Source organism: Prorops nasuta, unplaced genomic scaffold (assembly GCF_024137725.1).
Source record: "Prorops nasuta isolate Cenicafe-Biocafe unplaced genomic scaffold, Cenicafe_Pnas_1.2 PNAS00006, whole genome shotgun sequence".
Classification (NCBI taxonomy): domain Eukaryota; kingdom Metazoa; phylum Arthropoda; class Insecta; order Hymenoptera; family Bethylidae; genus Prorops; species Prorops nasuta.
Window position 1 is genome coordinate 6170055 of NW_027116803.1, and position 18264 is coordinate 6188318.

General features: G+C 34.0%; 2 protein-coding genes across 4 annotated transcripts; one reads left to right on the forward strand and one right to left on the reverse strand.

Annotated features, from left to right (window-relative positions):
• The first annotated feature begins 89 nt into the window (after positions 1–89).
• On the forward strand, positions 90–4700 carry Rabex-5 (Rabaptin-5-associated exchange factor for Rab5). 2 transcript variants are annotated; one of them, XM_066728215.1, is made up of 10 exons: positions 90–275; positions 338–588; positions 654–769; positions 855–1112; positions 1178–1307; positions 1388–1485; positions 1563–1819; positions 1887–2018; positions 2099–2344; positions 2432–4700. In XM_066728215.1, the coding sequence occupies exons 2-10, from the start codon at positions 410–412 to the stop codon at positions 2840–2842; spliced, it is 1827 nt and encodes a 608-aa protein (XP_066584312.1). In that variant the 5' UTR covers positions 90–275; positions 338–409; the 3' UTR covers positions 2843–4700. The 2 variants fall into 2 exon arrangements, with proteins under 2 accessions (XP_066584312.1, XP_066584311.1); XM_066728214.1 differs by having other exon boundaries at positions 90–588.
• A 44-nt stretch (positions 4701–4744) lies between these two features.
• Positions 4745–7397, reverse strand: Hsepi (D-glucuronyl C5-epimerase). Of its 2 annotated transcripts, XM_066728216.1 has the most exons (6): positions 6874–7397; positions 6653–6797; positions 6402–6530; positions 5621–6334; positions 5370–5557; positions 4745–5286 (listed from the first exon to the last, which is right to left on the reverse strand). In XM_066728216.1, coding segments are annotated over exons 1-6 (1710 nt in total). In that variant the 5' UTR covers positions 6876–7397; the 3' UTR covers positions 4745–4754. The 2 variants fall into 2 exon arrangements, with proteins under 2 accessions (XP_066584313.1, XP_066584314.1); XM_066728217.1 differs by lacking the exon at positions 6874–7397 and having other exon boundaries at positions 6449–6530; positions 6653–6792.
• Between the last annotated feature and the right edge of the window lie 10867 nt (positions 7398–18264).

The window sequence follows — 18264 nt, forward strand, 5'->3', positions numbered from 1 at the left end:
CATTTGAGTTCGGCACTCGGCAGGCAGGCTGTCCCGATTTCAGCTTGGACACAATATCACTAGACGAAGTCCATGAAATCTTTTGGGGAAAACTCCGTCAGAGCGAAAAAGGTTTATTGGGTTCATTGCCGAACTCAACTTGAGAGTGCTGTGTATTTACGTATGATTTAAAAACTAGTCTGATATGTTTAAACAAATATTTGTATTGAGCAATACGATACATTTAATTAAACCGCTTAAATCATTTCATTAAATGCATATTTGCTATTTAATATGTAATTATTTTATAAGAATTCTTATATATGAGGTTATATCTGTTGATAAATCTTGTTTTCAGAATATTGATTAATAAGATTTGCTTGATAAATAAGTTGTATTGAAATTTTAAGTACTTAATAATATAAAAGAAATGTATTCTACAAAACAACCATCTCTTCGTATTGATGAAGCTGATTTGAAATGCAAGAATGGCTGTGGCTACTATGGGAATGCAGAATGGGAAGGGTACTGTAGCAAATGTCATCAAAATCATATACAAAAACAACGTGCTCAAAGAGAGCATGCCTCTCGAGCACAAATACGTGAAGCGTAAGTTGTAAATACTACTTTTAATATAATAGGTAAAATTATCAAAGCAGCTTGTATTGTTTTAGTGATAACTCTAGCAAAGTAGTAGCTACAGGACAAATTAAGTATGATGAGAAGAAATTACAAAATGAAAAGAAGCATAAATTAATGTTTGCCTCATTTCGAAAACCACCAACAAAAGGTAATTAGGTATATAAACATAATTTAAACATTAAGGATAGAACATGAATTTTTGATATTAATCTTATATTACAATAACTTATTAGGACAAGTATATCAAGAACTATTACATGAATTGAAGAAAGATAATCCAGATCTTGACAGAGTAAGGATAGAGAATCGAGAACTTATAATTCAGATAGCAAAAACCCAAGTAGAAAAGGATGTTAAGAAACTGATTTACAGTTTTGTCAGTGATATCTTACAAAATAAAGATATAAAAAAAATAGAAGAGCTTTCTGAAATAACTCAAAATTTTTATCAGAAATTTGCCAAACGTTTAGAAAATAGTGATAAATACTCAGGTATTCCAAATAAAATACTGTAGTCAACATATTTCTTATCAAACAAAACATTTTTTTAATTACAGACATTCCAGCTGATGTTAAAGAAAAACTTTTAGATTATGTGGAAAGATATGCAATAACTTTATTATATAGAATTCTCTTTTGTCCCCAGTCAACAACAGATGAAGAAAAAGATCTTGCTATACAAAAAAGGTGATAATGTTTTACTACTACTATGATAAGAAATTCTTGATTATTATCAAAACAAGAGTATCATAATTATTTTATTTTAGAATACGTCAATTAAATTGGGTAAGTGGAAAGAATTTGGAATGCAGAATCCAAGAAACTAGCTCTGAAGTTAGAGAATTAGTTAACACATCCATTACTGGTATATGGTACTTTATTAAGAATAATTTAATCTAAGATTTACTTTTATTATTTAATTAACTTAAATTCTCTTTTCAGATTTGCTTAATATGGATTCTGTAAAGGCCCCTCAAGAAAAGTTAGCTTGTATTATACATTGTTGTCGAAATATATTTTTGCTACTACAGCAATCTGTGGGAGGGCCTGCTTCTGCTGATGAGTTCTTACCAGCTCTGATTTTTATTGTTTTAAAAGCTAATCCTGCACGATTAAAAAGTAACATAAACTTCATAACAAGGTTTTGCAATGCAACAAGATTAATGACTGGAGAAGGAGGTTATTATTTCACAAATCTTGTAAGTTGTTAAATGTAAAAATTTAGCTAACAGTGTAAAACGTGCCATTTATTACTTTATATCACAGTGTTGTGCAGTATCGTTTATTGAAAATTTGACCGCGGAATCGTTAAACATGAATGAAAAAGAATTTAATGCATTTATGTCTGGAAAAAGGGTACCACCAAACACTTGGGAATCTGCTCTCATGATATGCGAGGTAATTAATATTAGCTATTAATTTTTTCATTATTTAATATTTAAATTTTGTATTCTTGAAACATGTGCATAAACTTATAGAATTTACGCATGATGTGCGAGGATATTACTCTGCTTGACGAAATTGCTGTAAAAAATAAGGAAATATTAAGAAACACACTTCAATTAAAAAGTGATATGATTCATTTCAAAGAACAGATAGAAGCAGAGGTAGATTCAATTATTGAAAAGACACCATTAATAATAACTCGCAGTCAAAAATTACCTACTGATTTAGACTCTGAGGATGCTGAAATTTATCAATTACCTCCACCTATTATTCCTCAGGTATAGAAAATGAATATGTTTTATGCGATTAGGATTATATATGTCCGCAAATTAAACTATTGAGTCATTATTACATTTTACTGGCAGATTTATTCGCATCCTATTAGCGAGGGTATACACAGTAATTTATCCTCAAGTCAATCGGAAATACGAAACTCGCTACTGGAAGATTGTATTACGCCGTCACCAACATTTGATTTCCCTTCATTTACTGGCGATTGCAGCTTAGATATTAGTAAAGCTGACGACGAAGCAAGTTTAATCAGTTTAGATACACAATATGATTTAGGGTTAAGCGATTCTCAATTACATGATAGAGAAGGATCTAGTAGTTTCTTAGATGTTTCTCAGAATTCTAATACAATACTTGCATCTCCTTCGAAACCAGCAAATTTAGAAGACTACCAAGGCTTTACAATACAAGGCTCTAACATACCTACTATTCCATGTAGTACCGGAGACTTATCACTAACGCCAGGGAAAAATTCCGATATTTAAGCCATTGTTTTCGTAAGATTTTTTGTTGAATTAGTAGGAAAATATTCGAGAAAGAAGGATTAATCTTTCTTTACCATTATTATTTAAAAAAAAGCATCCTTATTTAAAATAATTTTAAGTTATAAATATTGTGCGCGTGTAATTCGAAACTAGACTATTTAATTGCAGACTGATAAAATCAGACTTTATTTATGTAGCACTACAGAGTACTTTTACATAGTTTATATAAAGAGATGAAGTAATTGATGCAAAATATGATTCACACGTATACTATGTATGTGAGGCGTTAATTTGCAAAATTTGCTAAATCCAGAATTGTCCAAAAACATTTGTTTTTTAATTTTTCAAACTTCAAACTCTAATCTATCTGTATATACAAGGTTTCTTGAAAAAATCCATTATACATTCTTAAAAATAACTCGCAAGTATCAAGTTTTACATAAAGATCCCTTTAAACTAAATTAAGTAAAATTTATGTTCTTCTGAAAATTTTGAAAAATGAATTGAGTGAATTTTTTAACTTATCGCTTCATGTTTAATTTATATATAATAAAGCAATTCAACAAAATTTGTAAAGACGGAATGTTATCACAAATGCAAGTTGTTCATATAACTGGCTTAATAAATATATATATGTAACACAAATATTTTATTATAATCACCACTATTTGATTGCATTTCCAGTTTAGTTCCTAGTGTCATTACAAATATTCATTACTTCATTGAAGCTTATGAATAACGATATTATGTATTGAAATATAAATAATTTGTTGTTTTTACACATGGTCAAGCCAAAAAATACCTTGTATTTAAGAGTAGTTTACCTTTTAAAATACTAAACAATTTTTAAAATCATAGACGATTTAACCATTTGTGGACGACAAAACTTATTACTCTTCGATAAATGGCCACTAAGAGTCGGCTCTCGTCCGCAAAGGGCTAAATAGTTAATGACACAAAAGGAATGTAATTGTTATACAACTTTTTACATATGATACAAAAACACATACAGTATCTAAAGTTTTCTTGGAAATAATAAAGAAAATTATATTCACAAGATAATAAACAATACTGCTGATTGCTAAATGAGTTTAATATACAAAATAATTATTTATAGCCACCTTCCATTAAGTATTTGTGAATTTTTCTTAGTTTTTTAAGATTTCTAGTATTAAAAGTTCATAAATAAACTTAGAGCTCCATATACCATTAGTTAGCTTTGATCTTGAAGCTGTTTAGCTCATAATGGTTTTAAACATTGTGTATTTACATTATCATAAAATTTAGTCAGTCTACAAATTCTATTATTTCATAGTAGCAAACAGAATAGCTCTACACTATAAAAATACTGCAAATAACAAAATAATCATAACTATTATTGTACAGTATTTGAAATTAATACTTAGTGTAGAACAAGTAATTTAAAGTACATTAGTGCTGTTACAAAATATAACAAAACTCTTAAAATATAATGTTAAATATAAGTATCTTTCTTAAATAGGATCTCACTACAAATTGTACAAATTGCTTATAATGAGGAATTTTTTTGATATTACTATAAAAATAGAGGTTTTCTGCAACATCTTAAATTCTATGAAAATAAAAACTACAACGTATTACATAGTATGAACACAAATTCGGCTTTTTTCTTTACCGTTTAAAAAATGGGAGTTTGAAGGATTTAATATGACTCAACTAATTTTCTTACCTTCTAACAGTAGTCTGTTAACATTTTGTATACCTAATGCAGTTTATATATTGTTATAGCAAATTATTAATATCTTTAAAGTACCCCTTTTCTTTCGTATTAAACAAGCACAGCTTTATAAAGCTAAGTTAAAATTAACTTTGTTATAACAAATAACTTTAACAGTAAAAAACTAAAACTAAGCCTGATTGATAAAAATTTACTTTAATTGTGTGCAGCTCTTTTTCCATTCATATATCCTATCCACCGCTCAGCGGTGTTAGTAAAGATAGAATCATTATCGATTGTACTTAACAAAAGAAGCTGATTTATATGAGTCGAATGATAGTCCCATCTGGCAAGATTAGGAGCAGTTCTGAGTGTGAAATGGCGTAAATCATACGTTGTACCAGAACCAGTGTCATATAATGTTAACATATTTTTTAAGGAACTCATGCCTTGTTCAAATAATTTTGTTGCTTCTTCAGTGTCCTTACCTTTTGCTATACTTTTTAAATCATATAATCCAATTAGTGAATATATGAATCCATTGAGTATAAATGATGAAGGCGTTGTAGGATATTCCTCATACCAAATGTATTTGTTTAAAAATAATGCAGCTACTCCACCTTTGTTAGAAGATATGCGGAAAGGACGCAAACCTCTATTCGCCGCTTGTAAATACTTTTCTTCACCTGAGTGATAATAAGCTCTAGCTAATACAGATATAGCATGTCCTTGTCCCATACTAGAATACCTAATTTTAAATAAAAGAAAAATTTTCAATAAGCAAAAGCTTTTATTAATTTTTAAATAAATGATTGAAAAATATGTAGGTACCATCCAGGTTCTAAAATAGCCATTCCTGCAGCTAGTTTTCTTCTTACTGGATTTGCCCAGCCACCTGAAGTAACATTTTGGTTAGCAACAAGCCATCTTGCTGCGTCATAAAATTGTTCCATATGCTCACTTGTTGACAGTGTCATATTGTCTATCATTCCTGATCCATATAAAGTTATTCTAACAACCTAAAATTATAGACATTGGTATGTGTTTTGTTATTTATAATTTTATGGAAATATTTTATTCACCTTTAACTTTGAGCGAGAGAGTTTCTTTTTACTTTTATCATTCAAATATAATCCTTTTTGTAAATCTATCACAAGATCTCTTGTAAGACATCTCCACTGATGATGCAATTGCCCAATTCCATAGTATATGTGATTGTTATATGTACGTAATACAATATTACTAGTTGTATAATGAAGATAATATGTTTCTTTTTTCTCTCTAGATTGAAGAGCAACTGTAATGCTACCATTATCTTTTGTATTTAAATCAAACTTCAATAAAAAATCTAATACATGATCTAGTCGTAGAGAAATCCCAGACACACTGGTCTCTGGTGTTGCATATTTCATAACATTACTATTACATTGCTTATCAAAAATCCTTGTAACTACTGAGCCTTGCGGTATAATCCAATTCTGTTTATATCTATCCGCATCTTCGATAAACTTCCTGTGCGGATCAGGCTCAGTTAAATTTTTACTGTAATGAGATAAGCCAAATTGAGCTATTTGAGTGGGATAATAATAACCCTGACTTTCCCATTGCGTTGATATTGGTACACCATCACTACCACTTATACATTTGACCCTTTCTCTGACTTCAACATTATAATTCTCAAAAGTCATAAAAACACCTCTTGGATCATATTTACCCTTTGGACTCATGATTTTTGAGTAACTGTGCAACCATTCAAATCTTTCTAACCCATCATAGGTTGCAAGCTTCCCATATATCTAAAGAAAGAAACAAAATTTATATAAATCAAATTAAGCCTTAACATTTTTCAATTATGTCACTTACTTCAAAATATTTATGGATAAATGAGAATGGTATATAAACTTCATCACCTTCTTTACGACAACCAATAGAATAGCCACCATTGATATAACAATCTATTTCTTGGTAACCTGGCTCATTACCTATTTTTTCCTATAATAAGAGTTTAATCAATTTCATAGTACTAATTTTGAATTAGTTTCTTTAAATAACTGACACTAAAATATTCTAATTTTATAAACACAATGGTTCTTTTTTAAAACGACTTAATATACCTTGTGCTGTAATTGAGTTTTCCATTCTCCTGTTTTAAGGAAAAGACTGCCACAATTATTCCATGTTGTGAGTATAGAGCTTACAGCAGCAACAATTAAAATAAGCAATGTTGTTTTAAGATTTATCCTCATCATCATGTACAACCTTGAAATTTATTATATTATAAATAAACTACTTTCTAAAGCAAATAGATAACACATGAAATTAAACAAGAACTTACATGATACGTTTTTGATTCTACTATTTTTTACAGAAAAGGAATACTGATATCTGGATTTCAGATTTCTAACAGATGTACACAGATGTGGTAAAATTATTCATGGAAAATTGTCTATCCAGGTAATCCGATTCTATTACGCTTATTTATTTTTATAGAAGATAAGATGTAGAAGGCTTCTGATATAGATTCACTTAAGTTCAGCATTTGCAAAAAATCGACCAATTTATTGTAAGGTAAATCTCAAACATTGAGATTTACGAAGCTAGCACCTTACATTTTAAATTTTAGTAAAAGCAATTTGTATGTAGTTCAATTTACCCTTATATCTTATTCTATTATTTTAATTAACCATATTTGTTAGATAAAAGTTTATCAATTTTGAAGCTCTGAATTGTATATTATTTACGAACAGCTGTAATAATATAATTAACGTTACGACTGGTTACCATGGTCACGTCTTGGGGCGTATTGTACCAGAGATGAAACGGGAGATTGCTCATGCCAGGTCCCGAGGCAATCCCTACCGGTAGGCGGCGCTGGTGTTGGCAAACGCGTGTCTCAGGTCCATCTAACCCCTAACGCCATCTATCGGAAGAGACCACGAAGCACGAGCGTTAAGCTTAGAATAGGGTAAAACCAGAGATGAAACGGGAGATTGCTCATGGCATTGTCCTAAAATAATCCTTGCCGGTAGGCGGCGCTGATGTTTGTTAGAAGTTGAAAATTCCATAAAACCACTAACGTCATCTGTCGGACGCGAATGGAAAGCACTTTGTTAGGCACACACACCATTACTGTGGTGCGAATGCGTGTGCAACCTCCTTCGGTTACCATCGCTCAGCTTCGGACATCTTCGCTATACATCGAGTTCGAGAGAGAACGGCATAGTTTTATCGGATCTCTCTCTCCCTCTCGATCTAACTTTCGTTTAGCCGAAGAGCCGAGTAAAATTCCTTTTCGTCCTGCTAGGCCAGGCGATAGAGCATTTTTGCATGACATAAATACTAACAGCAAACCGCCTGTGCGATTATATAGAAGGGGGTGCGTAGATTAATGGCTATTTTAAATCTCTATTGACTGGCCTATTGAGGCTTCTGCTCTTAATCGTTGCAAGCATTAACACACACACATGCGTGCAACTACGTTAATTATTAATTATCAACATATTATAATTCTTCGCAGGGTCAAAACTATTCTTAAATTTAAAATTTCTATGAAAGAATGACAAAAATATATTTTTCTAGGAAGGTAATTTTTTCGAGGTACCTTCTCTCCTCTAGATCCATTGCTTTTTGCTAAATCAGGGGCACCTCGCGAAGGCTATTGCAATGGTCTTGAACGGAGCAGAGGCTATGTTTGTTCCTTTTTGCTTGATTTAAGTTTTAATTTATTTTTAATATACAAATAATTCATATATATTTAGAAAGAAAAAGGCAAAAACGAACAAAACTCATTGCGCGTAACTCCGTTCCTGAGCATGTTTGCTCTTACCCCCTGGAAGGGAGGGGAAGGGTAATAAAATTTGGAAATGGGAACCTGAAAAAGAAAGCCTACCTATCACCGAAAGCTATAACGCCTACCTATAGTACGCAAAGCTAAAAAGCCTACCTATATCGAAAAGCTAAACCTGAAAGAAAATACACACGCACGCAAAATATGATAACGCAATTGAAGAACCTGAAAAGAAAACACACGCACGCAAAATATAATAACGTAAACGAAGAACCTGAAAAGAAAACACACGCACGCAAAATATAATAACGTAAACGAAGAACCTGAAAAGAAAACACACGCACGCAAAATATAATAACGTAAACGAAGAACCTGAAATGAAAACACACGCACGCAAAATATATTAACGCAACGAAGAACCTGAAAGAAAAAAACACACGCACGCAAAATATAATAACGCAATGAGAACCTGAAAAGAAATCCTGCCTAACACCGAAAGCTATAATGCCTACCTAAAACGCAAAGCTAGGGGGCCTACCTATATCGGAAAGCTAAACCTGAAAACACAAGAAAAAAAGAAAAATATGGTTTTAACCGAAGAAGGACCGATTGGAAGCTACCGGTAGCTTCTCTCGGTCATTCTTAGGTTAAATAAATAAAATCCACAGTTTTACCCGTGGGACTCACTCGTTCGGCGAAAATCCAACGATGGTCGAGCTGCAGTCTGCGGGAGATGACGACGATGACGGAAACGGCACTCCCGATATTTAAATAATTGTATTATTTCGACGCGGCGCGACGCGCACTTTTTAAACGAGACTACATACGCGACGCGGATATTTAAACAAATTAAAAATCGCGGACGCGGAAGATTAAAAATTGCACTCGCGACGCGAAAGTTTCAAACTGTACTGCGAAAAATCGGGTTTAAAAATTCACTCCGCGACGCGGACGTTCGATTCGCGCACTTACACCTCAAAGTGAGGTCGCCCACTATAACAAAAAGAAACAAAAAGAACTCCATGTTATTAAATTCTATCTATTTGATTGTAATTGGATGTTTATTTCTAGCTTGAAAAGAAAAATAATGTACTTACAGGCTATGAGAGTCCTTGAGGCTGTTGCCCTTGGCCGCTGCATCCACCAAAACGATGCACTACCACAACACTCGCGCCGCGCACTGTCTTTATTTTCGATTTTTTTTCGAACGTAAATACTTTAATTTTAATCACACTATGCATATTTCACTATTGTATTCATTTAATTAAACCCGCACTGCGAAAAATATCCTCAATTAATGAATCATTTTTCATTATAACAATGGTTAAGTTTCGTTAATATAACAAATAAATTCATCGATTTAATAACGAATAGTTCATTACGTACTAAACTATTCGTTAAATGAATCAATGTATTTCTTATATTAACTCACTTTTTTCATTCTTATAACAAAAACTTGTTCAATTATTTCAGTATTTTATGTGGGGTATAATTAAAGAATCACAATAATAAAACTACACTTGTGTGATTAAAATAAAGTATCTTTAATTATTATTATTCGCGAATAATTAACTGGTTGTCGATGATTACGACGAAAAAAAAACCGGCGCGCGCGATTCACCGACAACCACCACGTGTAGATTCGGAAACTGAACTGCCACTTTTGACAAGCAACGTGCTCGTCCAGAAGTGACGTAATCGAATCTGATTGGCTGGAGATTTGGCTACGCCAATCAGTGCGATTACTGACTTTCGGTTTGGATGATTTAAAGATGGGAGCCATTTTGGATTTAAAATGGCGACTGCTGATTAATTATCTGCATTTTTATAACCAATCAGCGATCAGCATTCTAAATTCAGCAAACAATTAAGCATTAAGCGTGTTTAGACAGCTTAGCACTGTGATAGCGCTGCTTAAAATTAAAATGCGCCATGATTGATCTCGAATTAACAGAATTGACCAATCATAATATAGCGTTAAGGTATTTGGATTGCTAATAAAAATGATTTTCTTAAAATGAAACCAGGCTAGCAATTGGCTAGTTTTACTGGCAAGTCCATTTAGGCAGACACTATGCAAAAAGTATCAGGCAAACGCCGCATAAAGCTAAAATTATTCTTAATTTTGTGGCTTGTCCTTTCATAGAATGAAAAAAGGCCTATTTATTCTTAAAGGGATCCTTCAGGCTCTCGTCGTAAGCCGCAATAATGAAAAGATGAAACGACTTGAATGTTAATCTACACATAACGTCGTATCATTGCCCAAAAGTTTCAACTTAATAGGTGCTTTCGAGGATTCCCTTAAAAATAGACAGAAAATAAATTTTATACATAGGCCAGGCGATAGAGCATTTTTGCATGACATAAATACTAACAGCAAACCGCCTGTGCGATTATATAGAAGGGGGTGCGTAGATTAATGGGTATATGTTTTTCACTCGAGTTTCGTGTCCGGCTAATTGTTATAAACCATTTAATGCCAAAAAATCGCATTTTTTTCAGTTTTTTGCTTGTAACTTTTTATCTAATGGAGCAATCTTAATGCCCCCGCGAAATAAAATGTAGAGCATTAAAATACGAAGAGATTGCCGGGTCAAAAGTCCTGATCGGATAATTAGCAGCGGGGAAAAATCGGAAAAACCGGAAAATTAGGCGTTTTTTCAAAAATTCATAACTCGGCCATTTTTTGAGCTGGAGCACCGGGCTTTTGGGAAAAAGTAGAGAATTGTAGGTAGTTTATGTGTGCAAAACCCTATTACTGTGAAACAATTACTTTAGTCATAGCAGCAGTTTGAATTTTCGAGAGCGCGATTTTCGAGCGAGGCTGTATGAAATTCTGTTGGGGTGATTTTAATTTTGAAACCAGATTTGAAAAGTTGACATCGTGCCCTACAAAACTGCAATTTCAGTTTTTCGATAAAATGCTTGTAAGTGGGTGAAAAAGCTACGTAAAGTCGGCGAAAAACGGCCGAGCGCGCTCGCGCGGTCGAGGAGTGGAGGACCGACCGGCGGCGGCGGGGAAGATATATGCGCGCTCGGCCGTTTTTCGCCGACTTTACGTAGCTTTTTCACCCACTTACAAGCATTTTATCGAAAAACTGAAATTGCAGTTTTGTAGGGCACGATGTCAACTTTTCAAATCTGGTTTCAAAATTAAAATCACCCCAACAGAATTTCATACAGCCTCGCTCGAAAATCGCGCTCTCGAAAATTCAAACTGCTGCTATGACTAAAGTAATTGTTTCACAGTAATAGGGTTTTGCACACATAAACTACCTACAATTCTCTACTTTTTCCCAAAAGCCCGGTGCTCCAGCTCAAAAAATGGCCGAGTTATGAATTTTTGAAAAAACGCCTAATTTTCCGGTTTTTCCGATTTTTCCCCGCTGCTAATTATCCGATCAGGACTTTTGACCCGGCAATCTCTTCGTATTTTAATGCTCTACATTTTATTTCGCGGGGGCATTAAGATTGCTCCATTAGATAAAAAGTTACAAGCAAAAAACTGAAAAAAATGCGATTTTTTGGCATTAAATGGTTTATAACAATTAGCCGGACACGAAACTCGAGTGAAAAACATATACCCATTAATCTACGCACCCCCTTCTATATAATCGCACAGGCGGTTTGCTGTTAGTATTTATGTCATGCAAAAATGCTCTATCGCCTGGCCTATGTATAAAATTTATTTTCTGTCTATTTTTAAGGGAATCCTCGAAAGCACCTATTAAGTTGAAACTTTTGGGCAATGATACGACGTTATGTGTAGATTAACATTCAAGTCGTTTCATCTTTTCATTATTGCGGCTTACGACGAGAGCCTGAAGGATCCCTTTAAGAATAAATAGGCCTTTTTTCATTCTATGAAAGGACAAGCCACAAAATTAAGAATAATTTTAGCTTTATGCGGCGTTTGCCTGATACTTTTTGCATAGTGTCTGCCTAAATGGACTTGCCAGTAAAACTAGCCAATTGCTAGCCTGGTTTCATTTTAAGAAAATCATTTTTATTAGCAATCCAAATACCTTAACGCTATATTATGATTGGTCAATTCTGTTAATTCGAGATCAATCATGGCGCATTTTAATTTTAAGCAGCGCTATCACAGTGCTAAGCTGTCTAAACACGCTTAATGCTTAATTGTTTGCTGAATTTAGAATGCTGATCGCTGATTGGTTATAAAAATGCAGATAATTAATCAGCAGTCGCCATTTTAAATCCAAAATGGCTCCCATCTTTAAATCATCCAAACCGAAAGTCAGTAATCGCACTGATTGGCGTAGCCAAATCTCCAGCCAATCAGATTCGATTACGTCACTTCTGGACGAGCACGTTGCTTGTCAAAAGTGGCAGTTCAGTTTCCGAATCTACACGTGGTGGTTGTCGGTGAATCGCGCGCGCCGGTTTTTTTTTCGTCGTAATCATCGACAACCAGTTAATTATTCGCGAATAATAATAATTAAAGATACTTTATTTTAATCACACAAGTGTAGTTTTATTATTGTGATTCTTTAATTATACCCCACATAAAATACTGAAATAATTGAACAAGTTTTTGTTATAAGAATGAAAAAAGTGAGTTAATATAAGAAATACATTGATTCATTTAACGAATAGTTTAGTACGTAATGAACTATTCGTTATTAAATCGATGAATTTATTTGTTATATTAACGAAACTTAACCATTGTTATAATGAAAAATGATTCATTAATTGAGGATATTTTTCGCAGTGCGGGTTTAATTAAATGAATACAATAGTGAAATATGCATAGTGTGATTAAAATTAAAGTATTTACGTTCGAAAAAAAATCGAAAATAAAGACAGTGCGCGGCGCGAGTGTTGTGGTAGTGCATCGTTTTGGTGGATGCAGCGGCCAAGGGCAACAGCCTCAAGGACTCTCATAGCCTGTAAGTACATTATTTTTCTTTTCAAGCTAGAAATAAACATCCAATTACAATCAAATAGATAGAATTTAATAACATGGAGTTCTTTTTGTTTCTTTTTGTTATAGTGGGCGACCTCACTTTGAGGTGTAAGTGCGCGAATCGAACGTCCGCGTCGCGGAGTGAATTTTTAAACCCGATTTTTCGCAGTACAGTTTGAAACTTTCGCGTCGCGAGTGCAATTTTTAATCTTCCGCGTCCGCGATTTTTAATTTGTTTAAATATCCGCGTCGCGTATGTAGTCTCGTTTAAAAAGTGCGCGTCGCGCCGCGTCGAAATAATACAATTATTTAAATATCGGGAGTGCCGTTTCCGTCATCGTCGTCATCTCCCGCAGACTGCAGCTCGACCATCGTTGGATTTTCGCCGAACGAGTGAGTCCCACGGGTAAAACTGTGGATTTTATTTATTTAACCTAAGAATGACCGAGAGAAGCTACCGGTAGCTTCCAATCGGTCCTTCTTCGGTTAAAACCATATTTTTCTTTTTTTCTTGTGTTTTCAGGTTTAGCTTTCCGATATAGGTAGGCCCCCTAGCTTTGCGTTTTAGGTAGGCATTATAGCTTTCGGTGTTAGGCAGGATTTCTTTTCAGGTTCTCATTGCGTTATTATATTTTGCGTGCGTGTGTTTTTTTCTTTCAGGTTCTTCGTTGCGTTAATATATTTTGCGTGCGTGTGTTTTCATTTCAGGTTCTTCGTTTACGTTATTATATTTTGCGTGCGTGTGTTTTCTTTTCAGGTTCTTCGTTTACGTTATTATATTTTGCGTGCGTGTGTTTTCTTTTCAGGTTCTTCGTTTACGTTATTATATTTTGCGTGCGTGTGTTTTCTTTTCAGGTTCTTCAATTGCGTTATCATATTTTGCGTGCGTGTGTATTTTCTTTCAGGTTTAGCTTTTCGATATAGGTAGGCTTTTTAGCTTTGCGTACTATAGGTAGGCGTTATAGCTTTCGGTGATAGGTAGGCTTTCTTTTTCAGGTTCCCATTTCCAAATTTTATTACCCTTCCCCTCCCTTCCAGGGGGTAAGAGCAAACATGCTCAGGAACGGAGTTACGCGCAATGAGTTTTGTTCGTTTTTGCCTTTTTCTTTCTAAATATATATGAATTATTTGTATATTAAAAATAAATTAAAACTTAAATCAAGCAAAAAGGAACAAACATAGCCTCTGCTCCGTTCAAGACCATTGCAATAGCCTTCGCGAGGTGCCCCTGATTTAGCAAAAAGCAATGGATCTAGAGGAGAGAAGGTACCTCGAAAAAATTACCTTCCTAGAAAAATATATTTTTGTCATTCTTTCATAGAAATTTTAAATTTAAGAATAGTTTTGACCCTGCGAAGAATTATAATATGTTGATAATTAATAATTAACGTAGTTGCACGCATGTGTGTGTGTTAATGCTTGCAACGATTAAGAGCAGAAGCCTCAATAGGCCAGTCAATAGAGATTTAAAATAGCCATTAATCTACGCACCCCCTTCTATATAATCGCACAGGCGGTTTGCTGTTAGTATTTATGTCATGCAAAAATGCTCTATCGCCTGGCCTAGCAGGACGAAAAGGAATTTTACTCGGCTCTTCGGCTAAACGAAAGTTAGATCGAGAGGGAGAGAGAGATCCGATAAAACTATGCCGTTCTCTCTCGAACTCGATGTATAGCGAAGATGTCCGAAGCTGAGCGATGGTAACCGAAGGAGGTTGCACACGCATTCGCACCACAGTAATGGTGTGTGTGCCTAACAAAGTGCTTTCCATTCGCGTCCGACAGATGACGTTAGTGGTTTTATGGAATTTTCAACTTCTAACAAACATCAGCGCCGCCTACCGGCAAGGATTATTTTAGGACAATGCCATGAGCAATCTCCCGTTTCATCTCTGGTAAAACATATATGCATTGTTGCCAGAAAGCGGAATAAAGAGAGCGGAGATATTTTCTCGGACCTCTCTGTCTTTCTCGCTGTTAGCTTCTAGCAGAAGAGTCGAGGCAAAATCTTTCCGTTTCGCTTTGCCGAAAATCTACCAATATTCGATGTCATTTATATTTGCAGGCCAATGCCTTTATACATGATTTTTTCAGCATATTTATTTATGAGCACTGACTTATTTAAATCAATAATAAATTAAGGAAATGCGTAATTGTTATATAATAATTATTTTAACTATAATTTCATCGTTTATTTCGCTTATTTCCGTAAAATCTGAATTTCTTTAGTTTATTATTGATTATTGTAAGTCAATGGCCATTAAAAAAAATTTAATCTTAAAAAAAAAAAGAAAAGTACCGTTCAGGAATCGAACCCGGACCCACAAATCGCCACGCGATTACCTTACCGCCTAGACCACGAGGCTTCTTCAGTGCACCGTAAACAGATAGTCTTTTTAAGGGCTTGAAATCTTCTTTTAAACCATATAAATAAACGAGCAACCGACAGCTTTATTCATTATTATTCTGTCATAATGGTACACAAATTAAGGAATAATTATATTTTGAATAGTTTTCAAAAGCTTTTCCAATAGCCAAGAACGAAGATAAATAATCAACGCTCGCAGTTTCCGTTCTTGGTTATTGGAAAAGCTTTTGAAAATCTACATTATATAATTATTCTTTAATTTGTGTACCATTATTATAGAATAATAATGAATAAAGATGTCGGTTCTTCGTTTATTTATATGGTTCAATAGAAGATTTCAAGCCCTTAAAAAGACTATCTGTTTACGGTGCACTGAAGAAGCCTCGTGGTCTAGGCGGTAAGGTAATCGCGTGGCGATTCGTGGGTCCGGGTTCGATTCCTGATCGGTACTTTTCTTTTTTTTTTAAGATTAAATTTTTTTAAATTGCCATTGACTTACAATAATCAGTAATAAACTAAAGAAATGCAGATTTTACGGAAATAAGCGAAATATAACGATGAAATTATAGTTAAAATAATTATTATATATCAAATACGCATTTCCTTAATTTATTATTGATTTAAATAAGTCAATGCTGATAAATAAATATGCTGAAAAAATCATGTATAAAGGCATTGGCCTGCAAATATAAATGACATCGAATATTGGTAGATTTTCGGCAAAGCGAAACGGAAAGATTTTGCCTCGACTCTTCTGCTAGAAGCTAACAGCGAGAAAGACAGAGAGGTCCGAGAAAATATCTCCGCTCTCTCTTTATTCCGCTTTCTGGCAACAATGCATATATGTTTTACCCTATTCTAAGCTTAACGCTCGTGCTTCGTGGTCTCTTCCGATAGATGGCGTTAGGGGTTAGATGGACCTGAGACACGCGTTTGCCAACACCAGCGCCGCCTACCGGTAGGGATTGCCTCGGGACCTCGCATGAGCAATCTCCCGTTTCATCTCTGATTGTACTCAGCAGGGGTGATAATCTTCATTGTGTTTGGATTACCCAGCGTTAGTAGCGCCACCGCTGTAATTCATGATGTTTTTTGGAACTAAACTGTGTACGTGTGCCTTCATATGTATTGCGAAAGTGAAATCACTTCTCGTGACGTCATTCTTAGATTTTACGCACACACGCTCACACGCACATATTAAGGGCTATATATAGTTCATGTATTATATTCTTAATTTTCTTTATACTAATATATTGATATTAAAATAACTGAAATGCAAATACGATTGTAATATTACACAATTTATTACATTTTCAAATAAAATGTATAGAACAAAACGAGTATATAAATAATATATTCCTCATAATTTGTATAAGATTATGGAATGAATATAATTTCATATTATCAAACTAGATATATATAAGGACACAATATCTACTTTATAACAGCATGTAGATGATGCATTATAATTAAAAATGATTTTCTTCTTTCTAAGTTGATTTGAAGGCACCACAATTTTCTCCACAAATGAATAGCGTTCAGACGATCCAGATCACATCCAAATTAGAATTGTGTCACCAAAGTATTCTGGCCCCGTATTCTGTAACTTTAACGAAAATTATTGGTGTCGGTACAAATCGAAAATGGTATATAAAGATATACATTTATCATTACATGTACCGATATTTATCGTTAACTTCTGCCTGACGATGTCGACATTTGGCAGAAAGAGTTACAGAATTGTCCTGTGATCCAAATCTGCTGGCAGTGAGAATCAGTGATCTAGATGATAATAAAATATAAATTTTGTTAATACTTTGAAATATGTATTAAATGGTAATTTAAAGAAATTGCAAGAAATGCATATTTCCTTATCTTGCTTATGATTTTAAGTAAATATTTTTCCTACTGTCAAATCCTTTACAGTGCAGTTAGCCTTTGACTCCAATTGTACAGTACAGATAATCAGCTGAAAAACAAATAACAAATTATAAGGATCCATAATCATCTCATTCTCTAATGCCAGTACAATTATACGAAATAGTTATTATTACAAGTAATCCTCTTCCCAACAATTTTCGTGAACTAATGACTGTCCCTTGACAATGATCAAATAGGGGTTGCTGTAGAATACATTGAAATTTACTCTACTTCTTTCACATTTTCAAATAACAGTGTTAAATCCGATGCCCATCTTTTCTCTAAAAGTTGTACCCTCCATCAATACAACTTTCAGTTGCTGCTATTTCAAGTTTTCAACGATTATCTCTTCAAGCATCCAATGAACAGTAGACAAATTTCACCAAGTAGTGGTTCAATCCAAGTTACTACTGTCATTATCAGTGGATCAGTATTTATCCTCTTGAAGAAAATTTGACAAACTGCTCCATGTTTTAATTGCAGTCTGTCCTTCTGCTGTTATACTATTTCCACCTTAAGGGTGAGTCCGACCAAAACCTGTAAAATAAAATTTTACCATGTAAGATTGCGAATTTGCTGTGAATTAGCCAATCAGCATACGTATTTTCGAAAAATTGGCAATCCTACATGATAAAATTTTACCTTACAGGTTTTGGTCGGATTCACCCTAAGATTCTCATGTTGCCTACTGACTCAGCACAGTCAGCCAGCACGCCTTATCTCC